General features: G+C 46.0%; 1 protein-coding gene across 3 annotated transcripts; it reads right to left on the bottom strand.

Moving 5' to 3' along the window:
* Positions 1-1,314: 1,314 nt before the first annotated feature.
* On the bottom strand, positions 1,315-16,840 carry ZDHHC15 (zinc finger DHHC-type palmitoyltransferase 15). 3 transcript variants are annotated; one of them, XM_038164859.1, is made up of 13 exons: positions 16,692-16,840; positions 13,833-13,859; positions 11,626-11,720; positions 11,042-11,050; positions 10,836-10,956; positions 9,745-9,814; positions 9,369-9,401; positions 8,175-8,295; positions 6,894-7,026; positions 5,614-5,740; positions 4,944-5,053; positions 3,738-3,818; positions 1,315-2,752 (listed from the first exon to the last, which is right to left on the bottom strand). In XM_038164859.1, exons 1-12 carry the CDS (start codon positions 16,831-16,833, stop codon positions 3,775-3,777), a joined length of 1,032 nt encoding a protein of 343 aa, XP_038020787.1. In that variant the 5' UTR covers positions 16,834-16,840; the 3' UTR covers positions 1,315-2,752; positions 3,738-3,774. The 3 variants fall into 3 exon arrangements, with proteins under 3 accessions (XP_038020787.1, XP_038020786.1, XP_038020788.1); XM_038164858.1 differs by having other exon boundaries at positions 11,042-11,125; XM_038164860.1 differs by lacking the exon at positions 11,042-11,050.
* Between the last annotated feature and the right edge of the window lie 478 nt (positions 16,841-17,318).

A 17,318-nucleotide genomic window follows, 5' to 3' on the forward strand; every position in this document is an offset into this window, starting at 1 on the left:
TGGAAAACAAAGGAGGTGTTGCAGTGGGTTACCCCTGAAGAGACATTTGCAGGTTAAAAAACCTATCACACACTAGGCTGAATATTCTCTCTTTTGTCACCTGCAGCAGTGACCACAGCAGCCTGAGGAACTTCTGTTTTCCAGTGCATTTACTCAGCATAAAAAGGACAAAGGCCAGGGGTAAAATAAGAATATAACCTTAAGTGAGCAGAAGAAAACAAAATGGAGCTGCTCACTCAGACATGTGGGGTTTTCCCATTTTTTTCTGCCTCTTTTTACACAACTTTTGGGTTTGTTTCACATTTCATTAAGCTTTCCAGCATCTGATGTGTGGATATTGAGAAGTGGCTCTGAAGTGATACTGGACAAGAGTTTGTTACAACCACCGGAGGCTGAGATGCTTTGAAGGAAAGGGAAGAGATGACCATAATTAATTACAAGAAAAGTGACTGAATAAAAGTTACTTGGAAACATTTAAAACCCTTTCTCAATCTGATCTTGGTACCTGTGCCATCATAAAGATATCTGCCTTAGTATTAGGAGACAAAACCTGATTTTCTGTACTCCCTAATGAGCAGTGCAGCAGCAGCAGCAGGCACGGGAGCTCCTGCACGGCTCTGCTGCTGCTGCCTGGCACAGAAACAACTCAAATAATGGCAGGGCTGTAACCAGAGCCAAACCCAGGAAGGGCACAAGAACCTGCTCAGAGAACTCCTGTAAATCCACACAAGCTCTGGAAAAATACACTTCAGCTGGCAGGATGAAACAGAAAGTCACCAAATCACCTTCCTGGTTTTATACACGAGGAATTTAAAGTTTTTAAAGGCACAAATACACCTCTGTAGGTGCTAAATTCTGGCTGTGTTTAGCTGCCATCATCTTCTCAAGCTCCTCCTCCAGAACACATTTTGCCAGGAATGAGGGGATTAATTCAGCTGCCACCTCGCATCACACACAGCACAAGGTCCAACACCAGATTTACATTAGAAATGCAGCTTCAGATTGACAGGAAAAACCCTTCCAGCACTCAGCAGCCATTTGGTGACAGAGCCACTCAACAGATGGGGCTCAGGTGGCTGAAGCAGGAACATTTTCAGTGTTCAGGGCCACCCTGAGGAGAGACACAAACCCACAGGAGCCTGGGCCAGCCCACCTTGGCCCCTCACAACCAAACTCAGCAGCGAGATGTTGCAGGGAGGTCAGCACCGCCTGCTCCACACAAACTGCAGAGGCTGAGGGACAAAATTCCTGCCCACAGGGCACGGATCAGCTGGGAATGAAACACCTTCTCTTAGGGAAAGAGCCTCTGCAGCCTCTGCAAGGCTCCCCTGGCTCACAAACACATTCCCTGTGGCAGCAGCAGCAGCAGAGGAACAGAGGAAAAAGGGGTTCAGTCTGTAGGCAAAGCCTCCATCACCAAACTCACTCATCAGCTCCTTTCTCCTGCCATGCACAGCTGCTCCTGTAGTCACTGCCAGCACCAGTGGGCTGATAAACAAACACAAAAATGGGATAGAAAATGGTACTAAATGATCGTAGAGGCAGTACACCAATACTTTTATCATGCACCTAATTCAAACAAGAATGATGGGCTGAATCATGCAGATTAAAAAAAAGGACTCAGGTCTAGAAAAATATCCATAATGCAGCCAGCCAAGTCTCAGTTCCATTCCCCAGAACAAAAACAGGGATACACCTCTTTGACTGTAAATGCAGCAAAATGCAGAAACAAATCTGATCACCTCTTAGTGCAGAAACCCCTGAAGCCAGTCAGTGCACTGAGCTGGGAAGAAGTCTGAAAAAATTCAACATACCAATTGTGTCTTCAGCATTTTGGGGTTCAAGCCACCCCAGCGGAGTGTAAACTCCAAACACAACTCCTGGAGCCAAACTTTCAGTGCACGTTTCAAATTCACATCTTCCTTTCTGACTCCACAAACACACAAATCTCCATCAAACACTGAGCTAGGAATGAGATGATATTTTAACCCTAGGAATTAATGCAAACTGGACTGTCTGAAGTTCCCTTTTGCATTTTACAAGCCCGCAAGAAGGATGCAAGAGCACTATAACCCAAACTCAAGGAAAATAACACCCCCCCCTAAAAACATTTAAAAAAATCTATGGCCACAATATTCTTGAATCTTGATACTGGCAATGTGAATATTTTATTTTCACTCACAGCTGCACATGTACATGTGCATGTTCAGCACTTTTGCTTTCAACACTCTTACATTCAGCTACCAATTTAGTGCCAGATTTAGCTGGGTCTGTCTTGCATTGAGCTGAACTCACTCAGAATTTAAATACATTAGAAAATGCCACTTGTCAGAGAAGGTTGGAGAATCAGCCTCAAAATAAATAACCATCCCCAAGAATATTATGGCTTGGAAGAATTTCAAGAGCTCGAGTCCCTGATGTTTGCAAAATGAAAAGGCCTTCGGAAACGCACTCGCATCAACACTTTCACCTATTTTGAATAAAAAATATATAGTATTTATAAAATAAAGAGAGCAGGCCAAAGAAGATTGGCCAGAATCACTCTGTAAAATTGTTCTGTTAACTCCGTAACTTAAATTTCTAAAGCCTTGGGACATCTGGACAGCAGGATTCCTGGAGAAGCACTCTGGAATGCAGATTCCCATCAGACAATACTTCAGGATGTTTTCTCATCTTGAAGATCCACCTGTTTTCTGCCCCTCAAAACTGAAGTCCTTGCCAAGAGAAGGGATGTTGGCTCCTGAGAGGGAAGCTGAAATTTAAAGAAATACGAATGTGCCACCATAGCACTGCTGTTATGAGGGATTGAGGGGTGATCTGGGCTTTGGGAGTCATTTTGAAGCCATGAAGAACAACAGGAAAATGCTGATTTTGCCTGCCCTGCTGGGATGGCAGGATGCAGCCCTCACTGCTGACAGAAAAACACTCTGGGGTTTTTCTACGTGGAACGAGGCAGACTCCTACAGCATGCCAGAAGCCCACTGACAGCAGTGTGGAGGGGCCCTGTCTGCCAGGGCAGCCAGGCAGGGATTGCAGTGCCCTGCCTCACCACAGTTACTGACTGCCTTGGAACTGAGAGGGGCAAACTCCCCCTGGCAATTCCACCTCCTGCCGGTGGGACAGCAGAGGATGCTGCTGGAATCTCATCGGCTCCATTCCCCTGGGACCACAGGACCCCGGGCCCTCCTCACTGCCTGCAGCTCCTGAGGCCGGGTGTGTGTGGGGCGTCTCCCCTGTTCTCCAGGTCAGAGCAGGAGGCAGAGCAGGGAATGTTCTGGAAGCAGCACCTGCCCGAGCTAGTGTCAATTCATGTGGGACCCACCTTTCCCGGGGCACAGAAAGCCTGGAGAAGAGTGACAGCTGATGTGACATTACAAGGCACTTCCTTGTATCCCCAGCTGCAACTTGGCTGTGCTCAGCTTCAGTTTAACACCTCACCTGCACCTTCCCACACCTCCCATGATCCCAGAATTTCCATCTTGCCACTGTCCAAGTCATGTTTTCCAGAGGAGCTGCAGGGTTGGTGTCCTCCCCTTCACAGAATGCTGGTGGCTCTGGTGTCACCTTGTGCCACACCCAGCCCAGGGCCTCTGAGAGCCTCTGCTTTCCTTCAGGGCCCCTTGAATAAGGGATCTCTGGGCAAGCTGAGCTTTTTTTCTGCTAAAACCTTTTCAACATCACCTCCCCCCTCCCTACAGAGCAGTGGTTTTGAGGGAAATAAAGAAAGAAATAGTGACCTTTGATCCAGCTTTCCACCACTGAGTTTTCACACTGCTATGTCTCCCTTTCTATGGCAAGGGATGAAGCTTCACCAGAACCTGTGAAAACCAAAGCAGTTAGAGGCAAATAAAGCTGGGTTTCTCACTGAGAATACATTTTTCACTAAGCATGGGATTGTATTTTTAAGTATAATTACAAACAAAAATAGACAACCACTTGTCAGAGAGAAGTGAACAGCTGTTTTTAACTGAGATTATTATTGGCTTTTTTATTTCATAACCAAGTCACAAGCTTTATAGCCACAAAGACAAATAAAGGTCTTGCAGTTTTAATGGAACATTTCAGGTCTTTCTGGTTAGACATTTTTACTGGTTTACCTCTGTTGTGTAAGAGAGAATCTGAATATTTCAGTTGAAAGGATGCACAGTGATCATCCAGTTCCACTGCCTGGAAATGTCAGTTATTTTATAAGCACTATAAGTTGGGAGACTTCATGTAAGCTCCAGACCTTAGTCTGGGGTCTGATCTAGCCAAAAATCACCTCACTGCCACTGTTTTCTTATGGGAGAATTAATTATTTATTCAGAGAACTTAAAGTTTGTAAAAATTGCAAGAAGCTCTGACTCATTCCTAAAGGAGTTATTTTAAGCATCATTAAAAATTCACAGAAATGCCATAGTTTGCTATTTTTAAGCCAATTTTGTTGGTTTTAAAACTCATTTGTGTTACCCTGTGTAAGTACCAAAATGTATAGAACCGACCAGGAAGAGCTGGTAAATTTACTCTGGAAATAAAGCTGGACAAAGTATAAAGCAGCTTCCTAAATGTATCCCTGAACTCAGGTGTTTGCAGGCCTGACTTCACACTGTCACAGGATAAATACACTTTAAAAATCTAAATATTCTCCTTCTTGCAGGCACCACTTTACATCCCAAATAACTGGGCTGCATGCAGCAACATTGACATGTAAATGCTCTCAGTTTGTGGCAACTTCGCTTTCTCTAACCCTTGAAAAACCTTTTAAGTTCATTCACCTGCAAGTAGAAAGTTATTAAAAAAAGGAAAGAATTGTTTCCAAAGCAGAGCTTATTTTTAGTCTGTGCTCATTAATCAAGTCCCAGCTGCCCAGGGACTTAACCAACACAGTTTTTTATTGTATTAGCTCTTATAGTTCATTTATTGGCCACCGTAGGTCAAGACAACTAATTTCACTAATTCCTTACCCTGAGGCTCTTCATCTATTCCATCCTCTTCCCACTGCTCCTCGTTTGTCAGGAGAGGGTTCCGAGCTTCACTCAAGGTTCTCATTGGGAAAAATTGTCCATCCCCCAGGCTGCATGGGAGAAGGCACAGAGGGACACTGCAAAAGCAGCAGGGGACTCTAAAAGATGACAATTTCTCTACATTTTTTCTGCAAAGTTTTCTGTTGCCAGTATTTCCCATGTTTATTTAAAATCATCTTTAAGCTTGAAAAGCACCATGTTCATCTTTTACTTTGGTTCTCAATTTTTTCAGGGTCCCTGGAGTACAAAAGTTGAAGCTTGTGGCCTGGAATCAAGTCATTTTTAGCAGAAGGTAAATGTGCTAATTTGAATACAGAAAAAAAGCCCTGGAAAAATTAACTTGTGGGCAGTTAGAAGTGACAGGGGAACTAAGGAAAACATTTATGAAAATTAAGCAATTAATAGGTATAAATTTTATCAATTTATCCCACAGATTCTTCAGGGCAGAAATCTCACTTGTGTTTGAGTGACACCCAACAGGAAATGGCCCCACTCTTACTGAAAAACACACAGAACCCCCACTTTCCTGTGACCTAAGCCTGTACACAAAATGTGAAAAACTGTAATTACATCAGCTTTTAGCACTCTAGCTTTTAGCAGGGTTACTTACCTAGAGGCAATAGGCAGCAACCAGAGCTTTTTTTCTTCCCCAAACACTTGCTGGAGATTCTTCACAAAGCCAAGATTGAATCCATTTTTATCTGGGCCATTTTGAAACACTGGAGCTGAGAAAGCCTCTGCAAGCAGAGGCAATTTCAGTGGAAAAGAAATGAAAATCAATGGCAAACACTCTGATACAGGGTTGTGCATCTTGTAACCATCTAAAGACAATGTGATGCAACAGATTATAGAGATACAGCACTACAGAGTTTCAAAATAATGGTTTTCCCATTTTGCAAAGCCTGTAAAGACTTTCCAGCTGAAGGCAGGAATTTGGTTGTGCAACTGAACCTAGAGAACAGTCAAACCAACCCACAAGGGGGTGTTTTATCCAGAAAATGGAGTTAAAAGATCTTCCTGCAGGACTTGATGAAATTCAGAGGGTAGAAGTTTCTAGGTAAAAAACTCTGCAGGATGAAATAAGTTGGTGTTCAGTGCATATTCCAGAAGTGGCACTGCAGATAAAAATCACCTCATTCGTTAATGTAATAATGAACAAGCACTAGGGGCAAACAAATGCAAATAAACTCTGGGTTCTGGTGGGGCATAAAATTAAGAAAAGAAAGGAGAGAAGAACCTTGAGTGCCTTAGGAACAGTTTGATCTCCCTTCTCAGCTGCTGCACAGGTCTGATGTTTTGGGATAGATGAGCTTCAGTGCCCCGTGAAATGACTTTTGAAGTAAATAACCTAATAAAATCAGAATATTTGCTCTCTCTTGATACTGTCTGTTTTGTTACAAAACTTTATCCCAAAAGCTTTGAAAGTTGATCATTTATCTGAGAAAAGGCAAAGAAATTTTGGCAAAATGATACTACTTTAGATGGTAATTTCTTTGATTTTACAGTTACAACTTCTTTGCCTTTATCAGTAAAGATGGACACTGTGTTTCCCAAGCTCGCCAAGCTGATTGGGGTGCACCTCAGCACAGGAATAAACCATTATTCCTGAAAAGCTGCACTCATTTCACAGCAAAAGCAGTTTTACATATGCATAACACTTTTATAATTGGACTTCTACACTTCAAGGCTCTGGTTTCCCTAACAAAGCTTTTGTCACTGCAGCTAATAAATGCAGCTCATTTGCAGTGACAAATTTCTGCAGCTTGTACCTAGATCTTAAATCTTCCCTCATAAACCAGCAGGAGTGTACAGAAATAGAACAAATGCCTTTTTTCTTCTCACAGCACTTTTGGTGTGTCTTACTAGAAGGAAGAGACAGAAGAGCCCTACCTAGAGTGGATCTGTTCCTGCTGACCAGCCAGCAGTGGTAGCCAAACAGAAACATGAGGCTCACAAAGAACATGATCGCCACAAAGAGAAGGAAAAGGATGTGAAATTTGGAACGTCCATTGGTCAGCTCACCCTGGAAAGGAAAGCAACACAGAACAAGTGATGGGAACAAATTAAAGATGGAAATTATTTGTACTTAGGAATATAATTCTAAAACTTCTATTGGGAGTTCTCAAACTTTTCCAGACAAAAGTAAACATTACAATATAAAGCAAAAAGAGACAAAGAAATGAATGTGTTTCATTTCCCCTCCTGTACCACAGCACAAAGAGTAGGGGGTGTTATTAACCCTTGGTATGGCTCTGAGCCAGCCCACCACAGCTGTCCAGGTGGGCATGAGGAACACCCTGTGCCTGTGGGAAATGAGCAGGCAGAAGCTCTTGAAGCCCTGTCTGAGTTCTGCTGAGTTTCCTGTGCATACATTAAAATTCTGCACCTTGCTCATGGTAAGCCCAGAGAAAGCTGCCCTGCACATCTGCAGCTATTGGGGAGTGTTAGAACTGAGCACAGATGGATGGGGAAGGTTTAAAAGCCAAGTGGGACATTCCAAGGAGAAGAAAGGCTCCTTTCCCTCTACAGCAAAAGAGCCAGGTGCCAGAGGTGCCCAGCAGTGACACAGGCAGGCTCTGGGGACCTCCAGGGCTCAGGGCTGTGCCTTGCTGAGTGTGGGGAACAATTAGTGTGCAGCAAGGGTACTTAAACACAAACATACACACGTACTGAGCAGGGGGGACAGAAATAGAGACCAAGGGCCAGTGTCTTACTGGAGCTGTCAGCTGGCCTTGCTTGCACAGAAACAATCAGCAGTAACTGAACAAAAGCCTCCTTTGGGTCACTGTTTTTAAATTGAGAAAGGAGGCCCGTGGGGGTTAGAAAACGAACAAGGGTTTTGACCCCTTTTTTTCTTTTCAGCAAATATGTACAAATCATTGCCAGGATCTTACACATCAATGCCAACCTTTCCAAGGGACACCCATGCAAACACAAGGACAGGCAAGGGACAGAACCTCTCTGCCAGAAAATAATCTACAGTCTGAAATTCCTGGCTTCTTGCTCTGTGCATTTTGGACGTGTAACAGGAGGTGAACTCCCAAAGGGCCCAGCAAACACCTCCCAGGAAAATGCAGCCCCTCCACTGCCTGGGAGCACCAGAGCACCGAGAGTCACTAAAGCCCACGGGACTGACAGGAGATGAAAAAGGAACCGGAGTTCATGACTTACTGTCCAATACTTAATGAAATACTTGAAGACTGTTGCAGCAATATACAAGCAATACAACAAAGAATAGGCTAAGAACAGTAGAAAGAATTTGTAGTTAGAAAATCCAATGCAGTTATTCACCCTGGAGGACAAAAGCAAAGTTGAAATCAGGATTGGTGCAGCACACAGTGGTTGTAACACAAAGAGCACGACCAGTTTTGGGGGGTTTCAAAGCCCTGGACCACGCAACCGAATTTGCCAACGAGCAGCTCCCCTCAGTGGCCGAAAGGGAACAGAACTGACGGCTCTGCTTTTCCCTCCAGCCCTTCCCGTGGGCCGAGGAGAAGCACGGCTCAGATTTTTGGAATTGTTTTAAGCTTGGTACCACAGGTAAATGGGTCCCAGAGGCAGCAGCTCGTTCCTCCTCTCTGGCTCTTGCCCGCCAAGGAAATCAGAGCCGGGAGCTCTGTGCTGCTTTATTCCTCTGCAAAGCTCAGGAGCCACCTCAGCCCTGCCTGTTTGTTTCCAGACAGCCCAATGAACCCCACAGCTGGTTAGAATTCTCCATGCACAGGACAGCTCTAGAAAGGAGCACAGGGATGTACAAAAAACCTCAGGGGGTGTTTGTGTCAGAACTCAGGTTTGGAAAATCCTCTACAGTTTTGATCACCAGGAAGGTTCAGGTAGGGAAATGTTTGTGCTGTTTCTGAATTCTTAAATCTTCCTTTTTTTTTTTTAGAAAAAGGAGGAGTTTAAGAAATTTAGTGGCAGCAATTCTGAAAGGTGTAAAGCTCAATTATTCCATGCAGCTTTCTGCACAGACTGTCTCTGACCATCATCAGTCCAGAAGCAATCCACGTGCAAATGTTGTTATTGGAAGCACCCCAAGTGCAGCTGAAACACTGAGAGAGCCCAAAGGAAAGGCTAAGCTGGAGTTCCTTTCAAATTTGAATAATAGTTAATGAGCGAATTAGCATTTGGGGTTTAAATTTTATCAATATTATAGCATTTTTACACATGGGTTATGAAGCGAATGTAAATGATTTGTTAAAATTTTATTTCAGGCAATTTCAAAATGCAATTATTTTATACGTTTCCCAAACTAAAGAGATGGATGGCCTAAAATGTGAGAGGCATACACACACGAGAGGCATACTGAAATATATCTAAGTAGTCTTTCCTTTCAAAAAACCACAAACCAGTATCAGGACATACCATGGACAGTGATGATCCATTTTTAGCACACACCTGCAAAAGGACAAAAAAGAAAAATGGAAGATTTTTAATTGGTACTTCATTATCAACTGCAGATCAACAGCAAAACTTTGATTTTCATGAGGTTTCTACACTATGGATACTGAAAATGATGTAATTTTAAGATGGAACATTTCTTAGTGTTTGAAGACCAGCCAATGTCCTTGGTCCTTGTGAAGAGAGATTCATGAGAATGATTTCTGCCCTAGAGCAGAAGAGCTGCAGCTGGGACGGAGACCCTGGGGAACCTTTTTGTGTAAAAAGACATAGGAAGGAGCAGCCCACCCACAAAACCTTGAGGTGACTGCACTTGGGTGAAGGACAACCCATGACTTACATGGCACAAACAGAGCAATGGTGACAACGGTCAGGTTTGATCAGCTGGCATCTGTCACAGAACCGAATCCCTGGAATCAGAGACAAATTAACACCAAACAATGGAAAAGTGCTTTTTTTCCATGCACTAGTTGATATTGTGCTCATTTCCTAACTATTCTTTTTCTTTCCTCTATCACTTCAGTAGGTGACCTGGTGTTTGCTGCAGGTCACAATCAGGTAAGCAACACTCATAATTCTGATGGAGACTTGCAGATGGGGCAACGATCAGTGAAAGCATAAAATCATAGAACCATGGAATGCTTTGGCTTGGCAGGGACTCTAAAGCTCATTTCGTTCCATCCCCTGCCATGGGCAGGGACACCTCCCACTGTCCCAGGCTGCTCCAAGCCCTGTCCAACCTAGCCCTGGACACTTCCAGGGACCCAGGGGCAGCCACAGCTGCTCTGTGAACCTGAGCCAGGGCCTCACCACCCTCACAGGAAGGAATTCCTTCCTAACATGTATCCCAAACCTGCTCTGACTCATACAGCCAGCTCAAAAGTGACAAACCAAAGCTGCGCACTTGCATCCACATTTACTCAGACTATCTACACTTCATTTTGATAATTCCCTATTTATTCCAGTTCTCAGCTTCAAAATTCTTTGGTTTGTCTAACAGAAACGAGCAGGTCAGAGCCTCCAACATGAACACAGATTTCTTTAAGCTGTGAAGGGAGTGCAGCAGGCATTTAGTCACTGAACACAGTCCAGAAAACTGGTCACAGAAGTGTGTCCTGCATCTCTAAGCCAGACTCCATTTGAAGTAAAAATTATGACAGATTTGATTATTCTATTGCTATTTCTAAATACAGATAGCACATGTGGGCTTTTGGACTGTAAATCTAAAGGGTAACATATTGCTTCTCAAAGGCAGCACCTGGAACTGCACTGAATTAGAGGGCTCAAGGCTTTTTTTTGTTTTCCCTGTGAGCAAGGGAGAGCAGGAGTCAGTGGGTGCCTGGGAATGCTGCTGCTCAGCAGGATCCTCTGGGTGCCAGCCTGTGCTCCTGGAGCGTGTGTGGGTGGATTTGGGCTCCGTGCTGGGCTGACCTCCGTTCCCTGTCCTCGTGTACACCGGCAGCTTCCTGGCGATCTCGGCGAGGATCTGCCGCTGCACCTCGGGCCTCTCCTCGTTCTCGTAGCGCTCCTGGTCAGCGTAGGACATGTGGAACTGCAAGCACAGGGCACCAGAGGGGCACTCACCCACGGGCAGCAGAGAGCCTTCCCAACACAGCTCAGCTTGGAAACGTTTTTACCTCCTGCTCCTGAGATTCATGCAGTGGGGAAATGTGGTTGTTAAGAAGACAAAGGGAGGAAGTGAGTGCTGGAGAGCCAGAATACTGAGAGACACAGCAACAAGAAATGAAAAAGTGAAATTAAGGCTCATAAAACAATTTACTAGAATTGCTCCTATTGCTGCCCTAGATGAATACCATTACTCACCTTTGGAACACATTCAGCACCTCTCTACTGAGCAAGAACCTTTGTATTTTTAAATTTTTAAAACTGAGATTAGTTGTTATCTATAAATTTACATTCTTGTCATCAGGATCAGAGCAAGGCTGAGTATATTTGTAGTGCCACACAAATATTGACCTCATTTTGTTGCATCAATCTGAGTGTTTTATTAGTATTTCATAGAGAGGTAAAACAAAATGTGAAAAAAAAAGTAAATCTAGTAATCCAAGCAACATGACAAAGTAAATAATTGGTTGAAAAGAATTAAGACACATTTGCCTCTGATTCTCCTCTTCAGATCAAGTAGACTGAAGGATTTTTGAGTTCTCGTTAATATCTGTGTTTTTGTTTTGTAAGGAATGAAAGGTGTTGGCTCTCTTACCTTTTTGCCTGGTTGTATTGGGAGAGTGAAAACAGACTTCCAATATGTCCACACAAAGAGCACAAAGAGAATATGGAATACTACAAGATAGGCCACTAAAAATAAAATGAGAAAAGAAAAAAACCAGAAACAGAGTAATGACTTCTTAAGCAAAGGTTTCATCCACAATGAGCATAATTCAAATTTTTCACAACAATGTTTAAAAAAAAAAAAAAGAAAAAAGGAAAAGACAGATGTCCATCCAGTGCCTCCCATTACTGCAGTCCAGCTAAACCTCATGGCTGAGGGTCAGCAGCTCAGGAGTGACCAATCTCAGAGCCTCCCCTGCTCCCATTCCGTGGGTGAAGAAGATGCAGCTGTCAGAGAATTGTCCCAGAGGGCAGGTGACAGCCCCATACCCCTGGGAATGACAGGACTCCTGTCTCTTCCCCACATCCCAGGCACAAGCCCAGCAGATCTGGCTGGTGCGGAGCAGTGTAAAGGTGAATTTTGCAATGCTCCAGCACCTCCCCAGTACTGGGGTCAGTTGCTACTAAAAGCAGTGGGAAGCAGAGAGTGCACTGCCCACTCCTGCACCACGCTCTGCTTGTGAGAGCAGAGAGAAATAATTTGAGCTTTACATCGCCAGAAAAAGCCAAATTTCTTATTCAACATCTTTTACATTTGCCACAGTTGATACAATAAATCAGGAAAACTTCCCTGAATTTGAGCAAAACAGGGCTTGTGATTACTGAGGAAGAATTGCAAACCAGCCCACGTCAGAACAGTCTTAGTTCAACATGCAAACCTGATTCCAGAGCCTTTGGCATTAGCAGGCATTCCACGGACAGGGAGCCAAAGGAGCTGCCCTTCAGCTGCACAGGCTATTTGCCATTTCTTTAACACTCAACTCATTAAGACATTATCAAAGGTACAAGATAGTTATATTTAAACATATCATTTCATTGCAATAACAATCTCGTTTCCCCATTTCGTTTAAGCTTCAAATTCTAGAAAATAAGACTAAAATAACTAGTCGTAAAGAGAAATCTCAAATTCAAACACTTCTTAACTATGTCAAAACACTTCTTTTCCTGTGTGAAAATTGGTAAAAAAGGCCAAATGCATCAGCGAGACTTTCTAATGAGATGGCAAATGATGGGACACATCTCACAAGGATGTGATGGACTGTGGGAAGGAGCTGTGAATCACAGCTAAGTCATTCTCATGCTCCAAGCTGGTTCGAGATGTTATCCTCACACTACAGGTGCAGCTGAGCCATTTTTAATTAATATGGAGGGAGATAAATCTTGCAACAGGTTTAATTTTGTTGATCGGCCTAGCAGCACATTAGAGGAAGCTGACCTGGAGATGCACTAACAGATTAGGCAACAATTAACTTTCTTCTGCAGAGTAGTCATTAACATCCTGCTTTCTGCAGTTTCTCTGTAGCAATTTGAAACATTAGAACTGCTCTATAGGGGAAAGAGAATTTACTAGATGCAGCAGTCTGGAGGATCTTTAAATGTCAGCTGGCACTGCTCTTCATGGAACAGCTTACACTACACCTACTTCTGTCCTTCATAACCCCTGAAGAAAAAAAGTCACCAAGAGAACACCTGGATGAGCCAAAAGAATCCAAAGCACCTCCAGGAAAGAAGGAGAAAAATATACAAATATTCACTGACTCCTTGTTCATAGAACATGGCCATTACCCCACCACCACACCGGTCTCGAGAGTGTCATTGAGCAATCCTGCTGTGCTGTGACTCAGGATCTGTTAGTGGGCACCAGAACTGAGAGAGAAAGCTTATCAAAAATAGCTCTTGCTGAAAGATCAAACAGAACAGCAAAAAAAGCCAGGTGGGCTGCAGATGGGAACCAGTATTTGCGGTTTGGCTTGTAAAATCAACCCTGAGAATGTGAAAGGGAAAGGGAGAAGAAGGTTGTGGGTGTGCACAGACCCACACAGCTTTTCCTGAAAGAGTCACAGGGATCAGAGCCTTTCCATGTTCTGCCCAGACTGTGACTAGACAGAGCATTTCCCAGGGCACCCAGGAGATGCAGCACGCTGAGTACCTCAGGAGGGTGCAGTTACAGGAAGGAAACACTGAAAGAGGATGTACCTTGAAAAAAATGACAGCAAATATTTCTGATATCTCAGCCAGAACATTTGTGAGTCCTTTTACATGAGGGTTGAATGGCAACTAATAAATTATCACACGTACCTTTCTCCACAGGGTTGCTCACAGTCACTAGAAAAGAAAAAAAAAAAAAAAAAAAAAGTGTCCATAGAGGAAATATGAATTCCAGAGAAGTTGGTGACAATTAACATTTCTATGTGAAATATAGCCATTTTAGGAAAAATGTTCAAATTCAAGAGGCAAAGAGAGAGCCCACAGTTCAGCATCAAACCAAAAGCATCCGTAACAACTCTTCACTCACGCACACACCCACAGCAAGATGTTCACTCACTCTTACTTGTGCTGTCTTTTCCCTGCTTATAAAATATATTCCGTATATTTTGCATTAGAAATATGATAAAAGCAATCCTCTGGTGACAGTGAGAAGATCACCAGGGCTCCTCGAGCACCCGTCCAAGCTGCATCTCTCTGCATTTACCACATACTTGCAGCTGCTCTCTACTGGTCTGCAGGTGGTCTGGACCCTCCCCTGCAAGCACTGCCCCAGAGCCTTTCTGCATCAGCAGGATTACAAAGTTATACATTTCTCAGCTTTGGCCAAGTTAGCATTGCAGTGACTTCATTGTTTTCACACTCCCTACCAGCAGAAACTTTATAACCCCTTCTTACTCCACCAGAATGAGAGAAAAGCCCCTACTAACAGAAGCCCTCTGAGCACGCAGCCAAAGGTGCATTGTTCAATGCCCTCTCGCAGTGACTATCTGCAAATCCATCCTTTACCTTAAAGGCCAGCATCCAAGTTTAACAGAAGAGACAAGGACAGCTTTCTTGAACTGAAACCTGGAGTTCTGGGATATTTTGATAGAGCATTGCTTGAAAACAAAGCTTTGTGCCACGCAGCAATGCAGATGAAAAAAGAAACCGAATCTTTGCCGTGTCCTTGCCCACTCAATTTCAGGTAAACAAGACTGTCAGGAAAACTTTAGTTTCTCCTTTGCTTTGCTGCCAATCAAGCTATGGTGAGCTTTTCACAAGCACTGCCGGGCTCCCTCCTGACCACACCTGCAGCAGGGCCTGGCTCAGGATTTACCCGAGACAAGAGCACCAGCACAATGATACAAAAGGTGCTGTGGAGGATCATTGCTGTCACCGTGGCAGCAACCAGCCAAACCAGAAGTGAGGCCTCCTCCTGTGACTCACTGGCCACCCCAGCACTGAGAGCTCAAAGCCAGCATCAGGAGATGCCTCCCAGACATCACCCCCACGGCACTCCCAGTGCTCGGCACAGCCGAAGATGCAAACCAAGGTCCCAGACAAAGCATTCACTGTTTACAGGCTCCCAGCAGCTGAGAAGAGGCAGCCAGCCCAGCAAGCCTTGCTGCGTTAGAAACGTGGAGAGAGACAACATCCTGCCTGGCAAGCGACAGCACAGGCCAACAGTTCATGCTCAGATCCTGAAATTATTCAATCATTTCAACTTCTGCACAGATAAACTCCTCCACACACAAATAAAAGAGATGAGAGAGAAATGGGGCAAAACAAACAAACAAACAAAAAACAACAGGTGGGTGTGGGCAAATGAATGAATTTAAGCTGTGATTCCACACAGCAGGCTGAGCTCCTGCCAGCTGAACCAGCACTGGGAGAGCAGCACAGCTCCGATCCAAACCTCACTCACATCACCTGAGTCTCCTCCAGCAGCTGCACTGAGACCTGGGATCAGCCCGTGCTCATTATTACTGAATTTGCACAGCACATCTCAAAAGACTGACAGCGTTCCAGGAAAATACTCCACATTTTTTGTCACATGTTCTAATGACAGTTCCATGCACCCCAGAGATATCATCCTATGTGAATTCTTGAAAGAAACAGCCCACAGTCTCAAAGATGGGATAAATGTGATGAAGTGTTTGGGGGCTTTGCCAAGCTGCTGATTTAAACAGACCAAAGAACCTGCATTTCATTGTAGCTCCCATGAAGAAAAAACCAGCAGGTCTCAGTGCACTGCCAACCCTAACAAACACCTGATTTACGTTTGCTGTGCAGCACCAGAAGGCAGTTCCTGCCCCAAGAACATCTCAAACTATCCTTTCTGGGACCTCTGGTTGCGTTTGTCTGCCTCACTCTGTCCTGAGGAGTCACAGCTCCTTCTCACTATTTCACAAATCCAAGCTTCCAGCTCTTCTCTCCAACAAAACTGACACCTCTTTTTTCCAGAAATAACAAATACAAGAAAGTTTGCAACTTATTATACAGATAAATTGCTACATTAAATATACAATTGCTAGCCAGCACAAAACTTCCTCTTCTAAAATGCAGTGTTTTCTGTGCTACTGTAACAACTCCACGCCGGAGTGTGATCCCATGTAACCTCTTTCTTTCCTTTTCAGAATACAAACATAAAACGATTGTAAGGCAGGGCACAGACTGATGTTTGTTACTGTTTAGCTCATAAATCACGTCTGGACGTTCTCAAATCACAACAACGCTGCCTCTCACGGCGGGATCACTGTCCCAGCCCTCCCTGCCGCCCGGGACACACAGAACCAGGGCCCGTGCCTGACAAAAGCACCCAGAGCCCGCACCCAGCCCGGCGGGGCACGGACGCTGCGGAAAGCAGGGCAGCACGCCCGACCCCCACTGACCCCGAGCAGGACCCCGCTCGTCCCCAAGCGTTTGTCCGTGCGCTCGGATCGCTGCCGGGAGCGGAGCCTCGGGACACCGCGGCGGGCGCGGGGCCCCTCACACCGCGGAGACGGGAGGAGGAGAGGATGAGGAGAACGAGGAGGAAGTGGAGAACGCGAGGAAGAGGAGAAGGAGGAGGAAGAGGAGAAGGAGGAGGGGAATGGCCATGGCCGAAGCCCCCGGCCCGCCGCGCCCCCCGCCCCAGCTCCGCGGGGGGCCCGGGGCGAGGGGCCCCTCTGGGCGCGGGCGGGCGCTCACCGAGGCAGAGCTCGCAGACATATCCGTAGTAGGACCAGAGCAGGAGCAGCGCGATGAGCAGCACGGGCAGCCAGGCGAAGGCGCGGCGGCAGCAGCGCAGCCCCCGCCACAGCGCCATCCCGCCGCCCTCAGCGCCGCGCATCGGCGCGCGGCTGCGCGGGCTGGCCCGGGGCCGGCGCGCTCGGCGCTCGGCTGAGCGGCCTGCGCGCAGCGGCGCCCCCTGGCGGGGCGGGCGGGCAGGGGCGCTCGGGCCGAGGGAGCGGCCGCGCTGCCCCTCACAGCCCGCCCCAGGGCCGGCGCTGTCCGTGTGCTGGGGACCAGGAACGCGCTGCTGCCCTCACAGCCCGCCCCAGGGCCGGCGCTGTCCGTGTGCTGGGGATGGGGGACGCGCTGCTGCCCCTCACAGCCCGCCCCAGGGCCGGCACTGTCCGTGTGCTGGGGACGGGGAATGCACTGCTGCCCCTCACAGCCCGCCCCAGGGCCGGCGCTGTCCGTGTGCTGGGGATGGGGGACGCGCTGCTGCCCTCACAGCCCGCCCCAGGGCCGGCGCTGTCCGTGTGCTGGGGATGGGGGACGCGCTGCTGCCCCTCACAGCCCGCCCCAGGGCCGGCGCTGTCCGTGTGCTGG

The sequence above is a fragment of the Motacilla alba genome, chromosome 4A (assembly GCF_015832195.1).
Source record: "Motacilla alba alba isolate MOTALB_02 chromosome 4A, Motacilla_alba_V1.0_pri, whole genome shotgun sequence".
NCBI lineage: Eukaryota > Metazoa > Chordata > Aves > Passeriformes > Motacillidae > Motacilla > Motacilla alba.

Coding starts and splice junctions, on each gene's coding strand:
- ZDHHC15 (XM_038164858.1), bottom strand. CDS start 16,833: ATGCGCGGCGCTGAGGGCGGCGGGATGGCGCTGTGGCGGGGGCTGCGC. Junction 11,721..13,832: donor GAGCAACCCTGTGGAGAAAG/GTACGTGTGATA, acceptor TTTTATTTTTAG/TGGCCTATCTTGTAGTATTC. Junction 10,957..11,041: donor ATGAATCTCAGGAGCAGGAG/GTAAAAACGTTT, acceptor CTGTGCTTGCAG/TTCCACATGTCCTACGCTGA.